Below are 17430 nucleotides of genomic sequence, written 5' to 3'. Positions count from 1 at the left end.
GGGGTGGTGGGTAGGACAGGGCCTTGGTCCCTCTGGAACTCACAGCATTCTGTTGCTTTGTGCTCTTCTAGTCCCTGACCTCCCGGGAGGGGCTGGCCACGCTCCCCCGCACTGGGCATCGCTGGACCCCGTCCTCCTTTCTGTCTGTGGCCAACAGGAGCTGTACCTTCCCGAGAACAGGCAGGGGCCCAGCGCAGTGGTATTTATGAAGGGTGAATGCGCGGATGAGTGGACGGATCACCCGATCTCGCTGGAGGTGCTCCCAGAACCACAGGATTCTCACTTTCTACCCATGCCATCGAGAACTCTCCCGGCCGCTCAGGCCTGGGCCTGGACAGAGAATCAGTGCCCCTCACGGCACTCTCCTATCTCCTCAGCCTCCGTTCCTGCAGGCGCCTTGCAAGGCAGGCAGGGAGGAGACCGAGGCTCAGAGAGGTGAGGGGTGGCGGGGCTGGGGTCTGCTGACTGCATCCCACTGGCTCCAGGACACAGAGCCTCTCAGATCCATGACACCCAGTGGCTGTGGAAGCCAAAGGGGGACCAAGAAGGAAGGCCTAGCTTTGAGAAGGCACCAGCAATGGGAGACCCGCTCATCCTATCCTCTGGGAGGAGAGGGCCTGGGGGCCAGGGTGCCGCTGGGGGCCTGACAGGACTTGCAGGAGCAGATTAGATAGAGCTCGAGAGAATTAAGTGAGCGGTGGCCCCCCCAGGAGCTACTTCCTGGGGTGGCAAGGATTGATGGGAGTGGGCTCAAAGCCTGACCCTCGGAGAGGTCTGCTGCCCCCAGTGAAGAAGAGCCTGAGGACACCCCTCACTGCAGGGCAGGGGCGGAGGTAGCAGGACAAACTTCCTCTGCCAATCAGAAACACCTCAGAAGTGTCCGGCAGGCCCAGCAAGCAGATCCTGGCACACAATTCACACACGCGCGCACACACACACACACACACACATGCATGCACTCAGAGGCTGGAGGGCGGGGATCTGGCTGCTTTTCCAGAATGGCGTAGCCACTTGCCAGTCATCCCTAAAGAAAGAGCTGACCCAGGCAAACAGGAAAAGGGTGGGAGGAAAGGCCAGGCACTCTCCTCAACCCTGCACTGTCCCACCGGCCGGCCAGGGTCAGGCACGGGGACGGCTACCGGGGCATGTGGGCAGGGGAAGGGCTGGAGAAAACCTCTGGCCTTTGTGTTCCAACCCTCGGGCAGAGCGGCTCCCCCCCAGCCAGGAAGGGAGCTGAGCTGACTCTGCCACTGGCTGATGCAGACCCTGAGAGCAAGTGATGTCATCTCTCGGAACATCGGATTCTTCCTCGACCGGTGGGCCTGACCTGTCTCCCAGGATTCATGGAGACAGGGCGGCTGAGTGTTTGACAAATGGAAAAGGTAGTGCTCATGGGAAGCTGTCATGCCAGCTTGGAAATCGGTGTATCTGGGTCTCACTTTCCCGGCAGCCACAAACAAGAAATACTTACGAAACATCTACTATGTTCTGGGTTAAGACCGTGGGCTTAGGGGTCACACTGACCTGGGTTTGAATCTCGGCTCTACCCCTTCCCAGCTGTGTTTCATCTGACACCTGTTTCTTAAATTCAACAAGCCTCGGTTGACTCACCTGTAAGATGGGGAGGGGACGAGGGCCCAAACCCCTGGGTTGCACGAGGATAAAATGAGATGGTCTATGTAAAACTCCTATCATCGGCTCTTGGTAAAAGCCAGCCCGAATTTGGCTGCAGTGGTTGTCAGGGGCTAAGGACACAAGACAGACGGCCTCTGCCCTCGTGTCACCCACAGGCTGGCAGGATGGACATGTAACCATATTTACTTGAAGAAGTGCTTCCTCATGAGCACAACAGACTTGACTTCGCCGCTGACTTGGAGGAACCCTCACTCTGGAGGGAGTATTTGAGTCCATCTGATTTAACCCAGGGCTCCCATGCCAGGAGCTGCCACCCAGCCTGCGCATCCCCGGGGGGTGAGGAGACTCACCTGCCTGCCTTCTCTCGGGTTGCACCCCTGCAGTAGGACCAGGGAGCCTGGGGTGCTGGACGTGGAGGTGGCAGTCAGGCACTTCCCCTGCTGCTGGATGAGATGGTCGCTGAACAGCCACGCCTAGAAGACAGGCACGTGAAGTCCAAGTGTGCAGTGAGGGATGGGGAAGGGGGTAGACAGGTTAGAAAACAAATACCATGTATGTTGGCAGAATTTTCTACAAATAATAAGAGTGAGTATATGGGTATTCACTGTACTGTTCTTTCAACTTTTCTGTATGTTTGAAAGTTTTCGTAATAAAAGGATGGGGGCAGCATAGCTGGAGCGGGCTGGAGGGCAACCAAGGATGTACCAAGGGATGCCAAGGGCGGGGGGGCCAGGGAGAGACAGGATGCAGGACCAGGGCAGCTAGGGGATCTCCACGACCTGCTCATTTTGACATGACTGCAGCGACCCTGATATGTGGCACACGCACATACACACAGGAGTCTTGGATGCCCTGCTGTCCATGATACACGCTGACCACAGCTGCATCCCAGGAGGGAACCGGGTGCCGTCTGGGTAACATTTCTCCCTCGGCAAGGAGAAAGTGGGTGGTGCCCAGAGGGCAACTGTGGCACGGTTGGGAAAAGGGACGGGAATGTGGCAGAAGCAGACCCAAGGAGCAGTGTGAGGGGACAGTGTATGTGGTTCCTGGGAGAGTGGGTTTGTGGAGGGTGTAAGCAGAGAGAAAGTGAGAATGAGCCAAGGGAAGCCCCCTCCCCCACTCCTGGACAATGACCCAAGGCTCCTATCCCCCTCCTGATTCTGACCTCAAGGCCCTAAGCAGCTTACCTGGGGTGCTGGGGGGTTCTTGGCAGACCCTCTGCAGATCCCCATTCCAAGCAGGAAGTTCCCAGCTGAGTCCTGGCCTTGGGATTCTAAGCAATTAACCCCTTGTTTAATGATGCCAGGGAGCACTTCCTTCACGGGGACTCTGAGAGAAAATGGAGTGGTTCAGGCTTGTCCTCTGCCCTCTCTAGGCTTACTCACCCCTCAGCCAGAAGGCAGTGCTCAGTCAGCTCCCCGGGCACCAGGCTTTTGGTCTCAGTGTCATGGGAAGGGGCCCTGGGGAGCAGCCCTAGCCAGCAGGGGCAGGAGGGCAGGGGATGGGGGAAGGAGCAGGATGCCTCTGGGAGCCCTAAGGGCAGCCCTGGAGGCCAAGCCTGAGAGGACCCTGGGAAAAGAGCTCAGACCAGAAAGCCAAGGCTCCCCAGTCTAGAGAGAAGAAAACCTGGGGAGAGACTGGGGTCTAAATATGGACTCAATAGGACTTCTCAAAATGACAGGGAAAAGGTCACTTTGGAGAGGCAAATTTCAAACCCACAACTAGGAAAATGTGTTCAATCTCACTAATGATTAAAGAAATACATATTAGAGAGTTACCACTGTTTATATATGGGCATAACATATAATATGTAATACATATGTATTATTTCTATATATTTACTTATATAAAATATATCATATGTATCATATTATATCAACACCAATCAATATCAATCCCCAGTGTTGGCAATAGCTATGGGATCAGATCTTCTCATACTCTATGGGTGGGAGCATAAACTGGCCCAACCGTTCTGGAGGGCAATGTGGCATTATGTATCCAAAGCTTTAAAAATGTGCACACATAGATAAAAGGGGTTAAGAGGTACAAACTTCCGGTTATAAAATAAGTCACAGAGATGAAAAGTCCATCATAGGGAATATAGTCAATAATACTGTAATAGCGTCGTATGGTGACAGGTGGTGACTACACTTATCATGGGGAGCATTGAATGATGTAGAGGATTGTTGAATCACTATGTTGTACACCTGAAACGAATACATTGTATGTCAGTTGTATTTCAATAATAAAAAGCACACAAAAAATAATGTGCATACGTTTGACCTAACAATCTCAATCCTACTTCTGGAAATTTGTTATCCTGCGGCAGTAATTTTGGATGTTTGCAGAGTGATCGGTTGCACTGAAAAAATAGATATCCAACAATATGGGACAGGCTAAATAAATACTGATTCATCTATAGGGTGGAAAGCCCCATTGCCATTAAAAATGACTCCAAACGAGTATCTGATAGCATGGAAAAATGTTTATAACATACTGTTAAATAAAACAGGCATTTCAAAATATTATTATTTAAAATATGCTTAAACACACATCTCTCTCTCACACACACACACACACACACACACACGACACATTGTCTTATTTTGTGGATAATAAACCTAAGGAGGCTGCTGGCCCCAGCTGATGCAGGCTTGTATTCCTGGGTTTAGAAGGTCATACACCCTCTTGGGTTATGGCCCCATGGGGTGATGGGGCTCAGAGTCTGGTCATGTGCCTAATCTTTTTTTTTTTTTAAAGATTTTATTTATTTATTTGACAGAGAGAGACACAGCGAGAGAGGGAACACAAGCAGGGGGAGTGGGAGAGGGAGAAGCAGGCTTCCCGCCGAGCAGGGAGCCCGATGTGGGGCTCGATCCCAGGACCCTGGGATCATGACCTGAGCCGAAGGCAGATGCTTAATGACTGAGCCACCCAGGTGCCCCCATGTGCCTAATCTTAACCATCTCTTGTTACCTCTGTCCAAAGAGCACCTAGGTGGGCTGGGGAGGGGGGCATCATAATACTTCTGGAATTCTTAAATCTCAACCAAACCAGGTCTTCCTTCCTCAAGGCTGACTGGAAGCCCCCAGAACCCCCAACCACGACCCACTCTCACAGAGCCTCAGGAAGACATCTTCACTTTCTCTCACACACTCCTCGCAGGAGTGCGCACCCCTCCAGGCCCCTCTTGAGAGTTTGCATAATTCTAGACCACAGGTTGAAAACTGCTGGCCCCCAAGCTGAATATGGTCCCAAACACATTTTTTTTTTAGCTTAAAAAGTCGTCTTTATTGGTTTCTTATTGCCTCACAGAGCATCAGAGTTGATCCCTCCTGGGAATATGGCATTTGAAGAGATAAATACTTATTTTGCCCCCAACTTGTCAGTAGAGGGAAGTTTAATAAAAATAGTAATATAATAACAATGACTATGATCAATAATAAAATGCCCCCTATGATCCCCTAATACACAGGTGGTTGAAGCTTTGAAAAAAGGACCACCTCCCCTTTTTGGGAAGGGCCAATTGCGCCAAGCCCCTCCCCAGAAAGGCCGCTATCAGCAGTTCTCCCCTCCGTGGGCCCCATTGGCTCTCTGCTCTTCTTCACTACTCCTCCTTTATCCCTCTACTTCTCCTCTGGATGCCTCTCCCCTCCTGCCAATCACTAAGACTGCTTCTTCTACTTCCTTTCCTTCCCCTTCCCTCTCCCACTTCCTTCACCTGCTTCCTCCCTGCTCCTTGTCTATCCTCCTTTCTTTTGAAAAAAAAATATATTTTTTTATTTTTTAAGTAATCTCTACAACCAACATGGGCTTGACCTCATAACCCCGAGATCAAGAGTCGCATGCTCTATTGACTATGCCAGCCAGGTGCCCCATCCTCCTTTCCTTTGGATCAGATGTCGTCTTTCCTATCTTGACCCTGAGCAGAGACCATGATATGCCCCAACTTGGCCTCACCTAGAGGCTGGACAGTCCACAGCCAAGACCCCAGATTGCTCCCAGAGGCCCAGTCCTCCACCCCTCATCCCGACTCTTGCTTGCAGGTTTTCTGAGGCTTGGCACTGGAAAGGAGAGCTTTGGCATAATCCCCCCTGGACTCCAGGGCAGATGGGCCCCAGGGCAGAGAGGGGGCCATTCTATTCCCAGTAGCTAGCACAGATACGGGCTGGGAGCAGAAGAGAGAGGCCGAATAAGGGCTGGGAGTCAGGGCACCCAGGTCCTGGGTACCCAGATCAGCCTCTGAGTCATTCTCCCACCCAGGCCTTCCCTGAGTTCGAATTTCCACACAACCCTGAGCCAGCGGGAGCATGGCATTCCTCAAGCTCTTTGCTCTTTCCTGTCTCTCTGTCCTGGGATCGGGGTGGGCCCTGCCAGAGGGTGTCAATGGGAGCTCTCTGATTCAGGGGCCGGGGGGAGGCTCCGGCCTCAAACACATTTTGTCTGACCTGCATAGTGTGGTGGTGGTTGTTTTTAGCTAATTGGCAATATTAAAAATCTGAAGGTTACACAAAGAAATCTGGATCCAGCCTCTTTTGAGAAAATAGGAAGATCTTCCAGCGAGGCACTCAAGGCACAAACACGTGGTCGTGCTGCCCCTGGGGGGAGGGGCTTTTGCATCCCAGTTGGCCATGGTCCCCACAACTCCCTTGTGTCTCATTGCTGCCCACAAGATTGGTTTGCATCACCCATCTGATCACTGTAGGATTTGAATTTGTGACCTCTACCCGGGGACGAGGGTGTTGGGATGCAGACCCCACCCCCTCTGCTTCATCCAGGGGCAGCCTGTTCTATTGTCCTTCTCTATGGAGATGAGACACCCACTGAGGCCTCTCAGCCAGCTCAGGAATGCAGCCCAGTCCGTTCCAGATCCTTCTGTATGTTTCCTCTCCCTGCCCGCTGTCCTCAGGGAGATGTGCGGGGTGGTCAGCTTTCAGCACTGAGGTGGGCACTGTCCATGGGGGGGCCACAGCCATTGGCACAAAGGCCTGCCCACTGATGCTTATGGGGGAGATGCGGGGCTTAGGCAACAGTCTCCAAACTGGATGGGGCTCTTGAGGGGTCTGTGTGGTCCTGGCCCCAGGGGCCTCTGGGATGGTCGTCTCCACCACCCTCCCTGGCTTCCTGGCCGAGCTGGCTCCACTACATCTGCATCTGCTTCCCTCTCCGTGGGCCTCCTCCCAGCGGGGCTGCCATCAGCCCTTACGATGCCTCTGTAGAAATAGCAAAAGCATCCCTTCCTCGAGACATTTTACTTCCATCTGTTAGAAAACTGTCATAATATACTGGTTTTGTTAGAAGACTTTTACTGCCATCTGCCAGGAAGTGTTATAATGAATGTACAATATCCACTGTGTGGTTTGCGCCCTGGCAAATGTGCGCACAGCTTGCACGGTTCCTGGCCGTCCTAATCAAAGTACTAGATCAGTGGTTGTTGAGGCCAGCAGCAGGCCTCTGATCTGGGGGGGGACAGAGCTGTGCCGGGACTGTAGGCAGGCCTAGGAAAGCAGGGACCTCTCCCTTAGCCTCCTCAGTCTCCCCACTGACCGTCTGCAAGTGGGGGCCAACCATTAGGACCCCCTGTTTGGAGGAAAGCTTGGCATACAGATGTCCTTCCTAACCAACGACCTGAGCCGCTGCCAGCCCCTCATCCCGAGAACCGAGGCAGAACCTGAAGAGCGGAGTGGGCATGAGCAACCTGGACAGGAATGAGGTGCACAGTTTCTATCTTACGGACACAAGATAGTTTTTTCAAACCTCTGGACAGTGCCAAAACAAACGGAAGAAGACTCATGCTCCTCATTTCACATAGCTGGTTACATCCACTCTCCTGTCTTGTGATGGATCCAGGTTTCTGATAGGTATAAAATACCCTTTCCTCTCAGTCCTCAGGGGATGACATGGGACACTGTGCATGCGGATTGGGTGTGGAGAGGAGAGACATATTCCTGGTCCTCCCTGGTGCCTCCCACAGGCAGCCCAGCTCCCACCCGAGGCCTAGAGCCCAGGGCTCCGTCCCAATGTTGCCCGAACTCTGACAGGATGAAAAGAAACGGCTGCTTTTTCCCTCAGAAATGACACGTCTGAATGAAACTATCCCCTTAAAAGTGGCCACTGGAGAAAGTGGTCCATTTATTATACTTTTATAAGTTAATGTTCTTTCCCTTCACAGCCATCATCTGGGGAGCTGGCTCATCCAGGCCACGAACTCTTTTCAAGGATGCTGATGTTGCTTAAATTGTTTCAAAATTCCTTGAAACTTGCTCCCAGAATCAGTTTACTCTGGATACTTGTTTCAGTCCTGGTCGTGCTCTATCAGGGACCCAGGATCACCTTATCTGGGGGAATCGCCTTCTTCACTGGACTTGGTGACAACCTAACTATGGCTGTTTTCCAAAAATGAAAGCTGCCCTCAAAGAACAGAGATTTGCCTTTTTCGAGGACATGCAGTCTCTGAGGGGTGGAGTGTTCTGGAAAGCCTCAGCAGCATCCTTGGGAGACAGCTGCCAGTGATGGAATAACCCGTTCCCTAAGGTGACAGCTATTGAAAGGAGAATGCTAATTTCCAAGTTATTACTATTGAGGCTTATTGACTATGCAATTTATTCAGTTAAAGATATTTATCGAGTGCCCGTTTTGTGACAGGCCCTGTTCTAGGGGCCGGAGATCAAACAGCGAACAAAGCAGATCTGCACCTCTACCCTGATGGAGATTACTGTCACGTGGAGGGGGGGCAATAACGAAATGAACTGGCCACATAGGCGCTGGATGGCGAGCGTGGAACAAGGGATGCTGGGGAAGGGAGTGCTCTGCAAACAGAGACTGGGGAGGCGCCCTCCCCCCACTCCCCCCATTTGAGTCAAGACCTGAGGAGGTGAGGCCACTAGCCATGTGGATAAAAGGGATTTTGAATTGAGAAAAAAGGAAGGCTCACTGCCCCATGCCAGCCTCAGGCCGGGAGCTCACGCGCGCACACACGTAGATGCAGCCTCACCCCCAGGCCGGGAGCTCACACGCGCACACGCAGATGCAGCCTCACCCCCAGCTCACACCCCTTCTGCATCCCGCTTCCAGTTTGTCAGAGCAAATGTTTCCCCATGGCTTTGCATGGCTTTATGATTGCAATCGTAATGGATGCGTAATATTTGTTTGGATCCATGTGTTGGGATTCACTAAACCCACCCCTTACTACTAGTTATCTCTAGATTTTTCACAGCAGCAGAGAAGTCTACACTGAATGAACATCTCTTGTCAATAGTTTTTTGCTTTGGTTGCTTTATTTCCTGAAGATAAACTCCCAGAAGGGAGAGAACAGAGTCAAAAGGGATGAGTCTTTATTTCTGCGGCTTTTGCTACATAATGCAGTGTTGTCTCCCTATGGGGACAATGCCCTTTTCTGGCTCTATGACCCAGTCTGTTAAAAGTTTGGTTCCTGCCACATCTCACTTTTAACTCCTTCCCATTCCCCCCAGAGCCTTCACTTGAAGATTCAACACTGACAGCTAGAAAGAACCGGACTGCCCAAGATGGGGAGATCTCAGGGTGGTCCCCCACCCAGGCCAGATGCACAAGCTGAGGGCTGCACTCACGTGAGCTCTGGGTAGACGTTATCCAGGTACCAGCGGAAGGACTTGCAGTTCATCTTCTTCCTTTGCTCAATCCGCGTGGCTACGCTGGAAGAGAAGGGAAGGCTCAGGCTTTGGCAAGCGGGCACAAGGAGGAAGCCCCAGGAGGCTGGCCCCCTCTTTCCACCTACCCCAAGCAGGGCAGGGCCAGGAGCTGTCCCAGCCTGCCATCCAGCTGTGGCCACCTGCTGTAAATCCTTCTCTGACCTGCAAGGTCACCCCAGGTCTCCTGGCCATTCCTCATTTCTTTCCTCAAATTCCTGCTCACTTTCCAGGATCAGTGCAGCCCACTGGGGCCCTGCTTGACTCTGGCTTCTCACACCTTGAGACCTCAGCACACCCCTAGCTGGTCCTTAAGCAGAGCTTTAATGAACTCCAAGTTTTCCTTTCCTGCATTCCAATTTTAGCAGAAAGAATCTAACAAGAAAAGCACACTTTAAAGGTCTTTCAGGAATTTTGGCAAATGAGAACCCTCTGATGTGCCCGTGGACGCCACAGTTCCACCTCCCCAGGGTCCTCAGCTACCCTGACGGGAATGGCCACTGACAGATGACCCCCCACTGCCTCTCTGAGCCTCAGTTTCTCCACCAGTAAACATGACCACCTATCCCAGAAGGTTTTCAGAGAATCAAATGAATTAAGAGAGCATAAGAGCCTAGCACAGGGTAGGTCTTCAGTAAAGGTTAGTTCACCATGAAAAGAAATAGTCAGAGATGTAGCTTTTTTTTTTTTAAGGGATATAGATATGAATAAACAGAGGGAAGAATATTCAGAGATGATCACTAATGTTTTTAGTCTTCTGACCACAATCTTAAGAAATAAATGTATCTTACATTGTGATCGAGTATTCCCATGTGCATATATAGCTACACACATACACATATAACTGAAAGAAATTTCACCAAACAATACTTAGCTTTAACTGTAATCAACTGTTCTTTTCTATTCGCTCTGTTCCAATCTATCATGTTCTCTATCATTTTTTTTTTTTTTAAATGCCGGTCACGACCCATGAAATTGATTTCATAACCAATCTACATTTTGAAAATGCTTAACTAGACTGTCATCATACCAGCCCAGGACAGGAAAAGAGGCTAACAGGTCCCAGGCGTATTTTGAACAGCAGGGGGTGGTGGCCAAACCCCAAGGGTTTTCTGCAGACAGCCTGGCCCTGACTACTCCCACAGCTGTCCTTTTTCCCCGCAGGCAGCTGGTGAACGGGCAGCTCATCTTCAGCAGCGAGCCTTCTCTGGTTGTTTCTCCCAGAAACAACCTCAAGGTTGTGTGCTCCTCAAGGACCCAGTCCTGTCTCACATTGTGTATCCTACCAGAACCCCCCACCCCCAAGAGTCCAGCGGGGAGGGGCTCAGTTACCAAGGAGACTGAGTGCTTTCCACACCATTTTGTGTTTTGTTCTGGTTGTGCTAACGTGGGTGGAGGGAGGCAAACAGGGCTGGTGGGGGGGGCAGAGGGGTGCCCACCTGCCAAAGGCCTTCCCGATGGCCGAGGGCCGGGCCTCATAGTAATACTGCTTGTATTCATCCATCCACACCTCTGCAGTGCGCTTGGTGTTCCTAAAAGGGGAAGAAGGAACAAAATAAAGTCACTAGGGAGGTGACAGAGTTAGGATCAAGATCAGCTCTGTGCAGTACAGGGTGATGAGAATCTTGGGAATGTATGCGAAGTAATATGATTGGGGTGGTATAAATGAGTATAATCCGTTAACATCCATCAGCTCACGTCTGTATACTCTTCACACTCCACTGGAGGACTCTATTCTGCCAAAATGCCTGCATGTGGGCAAAAGGGACATGGACCAAATATTTGTTTACTAAAACAAGGGTGATGACCTGAATGCCCATCAATAGGGGAATAATGGCCCCTACTTTTATATGATGGAGTACAGGCCATGGTTAGCATGCACTGACACGGAAGGATGTCCACCATTTAGGGTCGAGTGGCAGGAAAGCAAGCTGCAGACAGAACACACAGCGTGACCCCATTTATGGAAAAACACAAAGTTATGGTGTGTATGCTTCTCTCTACATGAACCGCATATATGAAAAGGGGTTAAAAGGCCTGAAATGACAGACCAGAAATCTAGTCACAGTAGCTACTTTTGGAGAGACAAGTGGGAAAAGAGTCAGATTGGGTAAAAGGGACTTTTGCTTTTTCCTCTGTATATGATATGAAGAGTAAAAACACATATACGTACAGATGTGTATAGGTAATATATACTGGTGCAGCTTGCATTTTATAGCGAACATATATCACTCTTATAATTATAAAAACAAAAAATGGGGTGGGGGGAAGCAAACCGAAATAATAAGCCATTCAATTAGCTCGACTGGGGAGCCGCTGTGGCAAACAAGGAAGCGTGGGCCTGACAAGCAAAAGAACTGTCCTCAAAGGGGGTGCTCGGGACCCTCTTCCCCTTCCACCCCCACCAGGAGCGCGGTGAAGGCTGGACTCTAGGGCCAAGCGCATCCTGTGGCTGGGGACATGGATGGGCAATGCTGAACAAGTCAGGCTCAGGACATGGCATTCATGACCAGAACCTGGGGCCCAGTGAGTGGAGGGTCCAGTTAGTCCACTTAGTGATTGGGCCAGTTTTCCAAGACGTTCATGGACAAAGAGGGTCAAGACAAGGGAGGCCTGGAGGCAACACTCTCCATTTCACCCTTCCACCCCTCAAGGTACCTGGAATCCCAGAACTGGTAGGAACAAATGGGGAAACTGAGGCCCGGAAAGCGGGTGCAGCTGCCCAAAGCCGCAGGAGTAACCGACAGGGCTGGTGGGGTCTCGGACCTAGGTGTCCCGGCTCCTAGCCTGGTGCTCTTTGCATTGTGACCTACCTGATGTAGGTGAGGGCGTTGCCCTCAGGGAAGTTGTAGGGATGCCGTTTCCTGAAGACGTGGCCCACCCGGCTGCAGGGCACGATCTCCAAGCTCCCACCGCACATCCACACCCTGAAGGAGAGCTCTGCAGGAGATGGGGGCCATCAGGAGGGAAGAGCCCCTGGCAAGTCCCCCCGGAGTGAAGGTGGGAAGGAGCTAGGCTTCCTCGCCCTCGCCCCTGGTGTCTCCTTGGAGGCACAGGCGGGGCTCAGGGTTCCTGGGCCCATCTACATGGGACGTGCCCATTCTTGCACACGTTCCTGACTGTTCACTCCATGAATGTGCACACCCCCGCCCCCCACCACACACGCCCCCCTCCACACACCCCACTCCCCATCCCACCCCACATACACCCTCTCCATATACACCACATACACACACCCTTCATATACACCCCGCCCCACACACCCCCTCCACACACACCACACACACACACACACCACACACACCCTCCACACACACCCCCTCCACGTACACCTCCTCTACACACACACCACACATACACCCCCCCACACACACATACCCTCCATTGCCAACCCCTTACACACTGCCCGCATCTGAGCCCTGGAAGAGCAATGGGGAAAGCACTGAAGCAACACCAAGACCATGAGGAGAAGGAGAACTGAATCAAACGCAGCATCATTTCCAGCCTCCGACTAGAAAGCCCCATCCAGACATTGCTAAGGAAGAATGCATTTACTCATCAGTCGGCTCTGGGCATCCACGAGGCTGGAATACCAGCCACCAACCAGGCCACGGGCCGCTCCAGCTGGTGTCTTTCTGGCTCCAGACCTCCCTCTTGGCACAGGGGGTCTCCATTTACAGGCTACCACTGGCCCTCTTGAGACACGCTTCCTTTTGATAGTTAGTGGTGGGGATGCTGAATGAGCTTCTGTAGGACTGTGAGGGACTGTGGTCCCTCTTAGGGCAGGGAGATGCATGTAGCCATTCTGCTTCCTAGAGGGGGCCATCACAAACTGCCCGCTCTGTTCTCCACTCAACGATTGTCACTTCTGCCAAGGACCCACCGTGGGGGCTTGCTGACCCTCTCATAATCTCTTCTGATGACCCTTTCGTATGAACCCTACCGTTGGACAGACACCCTGTGACATTAAAACACCTCCTTCCTGTCCCAGAAAATACACAACCCTTGTTTTTTGTTTGTCTGTTTTGTTTTGTTTTTAATTAAAAAAAAAAAAAAGACCATTTTCTCATGAGTTCCAGCCTCGGTCCCTCGTCCCACTCCCCAGCTGGCTGTACAGACACTCGTGGTCCCTGGCCAGGCCTGGGGGTTCTCACCTGGCGCAGCTCATCGGGGCCCACCCCCCACCCCCAGTGACTAACGCCCGCCTCTGTCCAGCCTGTGTGCAGCAGACAGCTTCCAGACGTGGGCCAGGGGCCAGGGCTAGACACATGCCATAGCGGGGCTGGCCATGCTGATGGGCTTCCCTAGGTCGGCCTGCACACTGCCAGGCTTGTGTCCCTTCTCCTGGGAAGAGCTCTGCAGCTGGGTCAGCAAGTGAGATTTAGAACTAGGGGCAGACCTGGGGGACAGAAGAGCTGCATTCTGGTTCCATTTCTACCAGACTAACTTGGTTACGCTAATAAGTCACTTTATCCCACCAGCCTGCCCTGTCCATATGGTTCTTGGCATTACCCACAACATGGTCACGAGCAGTAACTGTCACCCATTTACTGAGCCCTTACCATGTGCCATGCTCTATAACCCAGGTCTAATTCTCACAGCAAGCATGTGAAGCAGGTATTATCATCTTCATGTTTTGTTTGTTTCAATTTCTAAGAAATTATTTATTCTTTTTAAGTAGGCTCCATGCCTAACATGGGGCTCGAACTCATGACCCTGAGGTCAAGAGTCACATGCTTTACCAACTGAGCCAGCCAGGTGCCCTGTCCCCCTGTTTTTAATCAGGACTGGGAAGCTCAAACATGTTAACCTCTCCAAGATCACCGAAATACTCTTGCAGAATTATAATGTCAAGTTCATATTTTGTCCAGCAAGCTGCACTGTTTGAATCAGACTCCTTAGTTCATTCAGCAAAATTTTATTGGGCACCTGTTAATTATGTGTCATGCACTGTTCTAGAATCCTTCCACACTCATGGGTAGGTGACGGGAACTCACTAAAATAAGGAACAAAGATGTAAGTAGACAAGATGAGTGAAATGCGTAGTCTATCCGATGGTATTAAGTGCAATGGAGACAGACAAAGCAGGAAGGGGCTGAAGAGCGCCAGTGGAGCTGGGGTGGGCTACAGTTTTAATCTGATTGGGAAGTTCTCCAGCAAAAGGGGATATCTGAGCTCAGACCTGAAGGAGGGGAGGAAGCAAGTCATGTGGCTTTTGGGGGAGAAGCATTTCAGGCAGAAGGATCGGCAAGGACAAAGACGTAGAGGCTGGAGTGGGCGGCAAGTTCTGGGACCGCAAGGAGGCCTGGTGGAGGCGGCTGCGGGGTGGAGTGAGGCCGGGTGGGAAAGGCAGGAGATAGGGGCAGAGCTGGGGGTGTGCCATGAGGGGAGGGCAGATGGCGTGAAGACTGTGGGCTCTGCTCTCAGTGATGTGACAGAGTCCCTGCAGGGTCGTGAGCAGAGGACCGACATGATCTGACTACCTTTTAAAAGGACCTCTAATGGGAATCCCAAGGTTTTCACATTGGCCACCTCCACTTATAGTGGCCTCTGGGGCTCTCTGAGGGGATACAGGAATGAGTCTCAGTTTAGGCATCTTCCTTCCTTCAACAAAAGAATGAAATGAAAGGCCCAAACCCACCAGCAACAGAGCTCTCCTGGCTCAAAACTGCTCCCAGCAGCTGAATGTCGAGCACCATGGCTAGCCTAGAAATTTCTTTGACTTTCTTCTAAGAAACAAAACCCTTCCCAGAAACACTCTGTGGTTCACCTTTCAAGTTCCCCAACCACTGAGCCCTCGCCTCAGGCAGAATTTGAAGTTAGCCATTTGATCATTTACTTGTTTCTCTGTCAATCACCAGCTGTAAAAAAAAAAAAAGAAAAGAAAAAAGCTCCTGGATGCAGGAGAGACCATTCGTTTCCCAGTCCTCTGAGTCTGTACAGGAAGCCCGCTTTGCCAAAGCTCCCTTCAGGCTGAGACTGAGGGCACACAGGAGGTCACTTGGGCCCAGAATATGCGAAAGGTCAGAACGGAAGGGTCAGTGCACTCGGTTCCCAGAATTTACTTCTTCAAATGCCTGTCTGCAAATGGTTTCCAAGAGTAAGTTATAAAGGGGAAAACATTCCACGCCTGTTTCCACTCCAGTTGGTTTTGAGTTAGGATCAGACCTATTATAAGCCCCACTGCTGGGGCGCCTGGGTGGCTCAGTCGGTTAAAGGGTTAAGCATCTGCCCTCAGCTCAGGTCATGATCCCAGGGTCCTGGGATTGAGCCCCTGCATCAGGCTCCCTGCTCAGCAGGGAGACTGCTTCCCCCTCTCCTCCCCACTCATGCTCTCTTGCTATCTCTGTTGCTATCTCTGTCTCTCTCAAATAAACAAATAAAATCTTTAAGAAAAAAAAAAAACCAAGCCCCACTGCTCATCTGTGTCCCAATCAGGGAGAGAGAAGAAAGACCTGCCCCTCACCTCTCAGAAACACAGAATTTGCTTTGATCACACCTCACAACACTGAAGTGGCTCTGGTTGGGGCACTACGCACACCTGTCAGATGTGGAGCTTCCTGATTGAAATCTGGAGGGCAGCGTCCACCTCAGTTTTCCCACCTGTCAAATGGGTGAGATACCACCAGCCGTATTTACTTTGCAAGAAACGTGGTGAGGATGAAGAAGGAAACAAAGGGCTCTGCAAAGAACAGGAGACCCCCGGATCGCTCCCCATCCTTTGCCCTGCAGACCCCCAGATCACTCCCCATCCTTTGCCCTGCTCCTCGCCGTGTGGGCTGCACTGTTGGCTTCCTTCCTGCGGGCTGGCAGGCTCCGTCAGAGCAGAGAGAGGGGAGAGCGAGGGTGGGTATTTATCCCCCGACACCCTCTGCCTGGGTGCTGTGAGCTGGCTGCAGCTGCCCCAAGACCACAGCTCCTGTCAGGGAGCACTCCCTCCCCGTCTCTCAGACATAGGGGTGGCCACAGCTCACAGCAGTCACCAGCCAGCCCAGGACTGCGCTGTCCCTGCGCCTCCCTGTATCTCGCCCACACCGTGTGGACGGTCTCTTTAGTAAAGCCCCTTATATTACCCATGTCGGCTGATCCACTGTAGCAGGCCTTTATCTAACCGAACCTCGCTGACGACCCTGGGAGCTCGCTGGGCTCTTCCCTTTCCTGCTGGAGCTAGAGGGCTCCCCCAGCCCCGTCAGCAATGATAATGGCCGCCAGCAGCATGCCACGTGTTTTAACTCATCTCTTATTTGGTACTCATACCAGCCCCTTGAGGAAATGGAGGCTTCGGGAGGCTTTAACTTGTCCAGGGCCAAACAGCTTGTAGGTGGTAGGGCCAGGATTGGCACCCAGGCCATTTGCCCCCATTCTTACATTTAACCACCAAACTCCGCTGCACCCCCACCCCTGGCTTTTCTGGAAGAGAATCAGCTGTGGTAGTTAAAGCTGCAGCCCCGGTTACAATCTGTATGTCCTTCCACACACATGTCTAGCCATGTGACCACAGGCTCCCCCTGACCACCTAAATCTTTGTTTACTAGCTGTGTGGCTCTAGACCAATTACTTAACCTCTCTGTGCCTCAGTTTCTTTATCCGTAAAATGGAGATATAATAGTACTTACCTCAGAGAGTTATGAGGATTAAACAAATGCATACATGTGTAGAACAGGGCCTTATGCATAGAATGCGCTCGAGCAGGGTTATCTATTATTGTTGTTACTGTTATTGTCATTTCCAACTTACCAAAATTCTCTCCGCCCCAGATGTCCATCTGGGCATCATACTTTCCCAAGTGGTTAAACCAGGACTTGTCGATCACAAAGATTCCTCCAGCTATGACAGGAGTCCTGGGAGCAAGGAGAGGAAAGAGGCAGTGCATGAGCTGGAGAAGCTGGGAACCCTTCTAGATGGCCCCAGAACCCCAGGTCATTTGCCCCAGAATCCCCCGCTTGCAGAGTCACAGGGGCAGGACATCCAGCAACTCCCTGACCTCTGTCTTCTCTGTCCCTGGGGCCCAGAACAGAGTCAGCACTTAGACAGTGCCCCCTAAGGAGCACCAGCAACTGAAAGAGCCCCCCCCCCAGCAGCCTCCCAGGCCCCCTGACCCAGGGAAGGAAGGGGTCTCTGCAGAGCC

The 17430-nt window shown here is 51.7% G+C and overlaps 1 protein-coding gene across 1 annotated transcript in view; it reads right to left on the bottom strand.

Moving 5' to 3' along the window:
- The window catches only part of GALNT16 (polypeptide N-acetylgalactosaminyltransferase 16), a 98875-nt gene that overhangs the window by 11404 nt on the left and 70041 nt on the right, over positions 1-17430 (bottom strand). The window contains exons 9-14 of the mRNA XM_045901084.3: positions 17040-17143; positions 12116-12242; positions 10742-10834; positions 9225-9308; positions 2823-2964; positions 1986-2108 (exon numbers count right to left, since the gene is read on the bottom strand). Coding sequence (XP_045757040.1) covers positions 1986-2108; positions 2823-2964; positions 9225-9308; positions 10742-10834; positions 12116-12242; positions 17040-17143 — 673 coding nt within the window. The remainder of the gene's footprint in view (positions 1-1985; positions 2109-2822; positions 2965-9224; positions 9309-10741; positions 10835-12115; positions 12243-17039; positions 17144-17430) is intronic.

The sequence above is a fragment of the Mirounga angustirostris genome, unplaced genomic scaffold (assembly GCF_029215605.1).
Source record: "Mirounga angustirostris isolate CCGP_5_RB_7025 unplaced genomic scaffold, mMirAng1.0.hap1 SCAF_9, whole genome shotgun sequence".
Classification (NCBI taxonomy): Eukaryota; Metazoa; Chordata; class Mammalia; order Carnivora; family Phocidae; genus Mirounga; species Mirounga angustirostris.
This window is presented reverse-complemented; position numbering and strand designations above follow the sequence as displayed.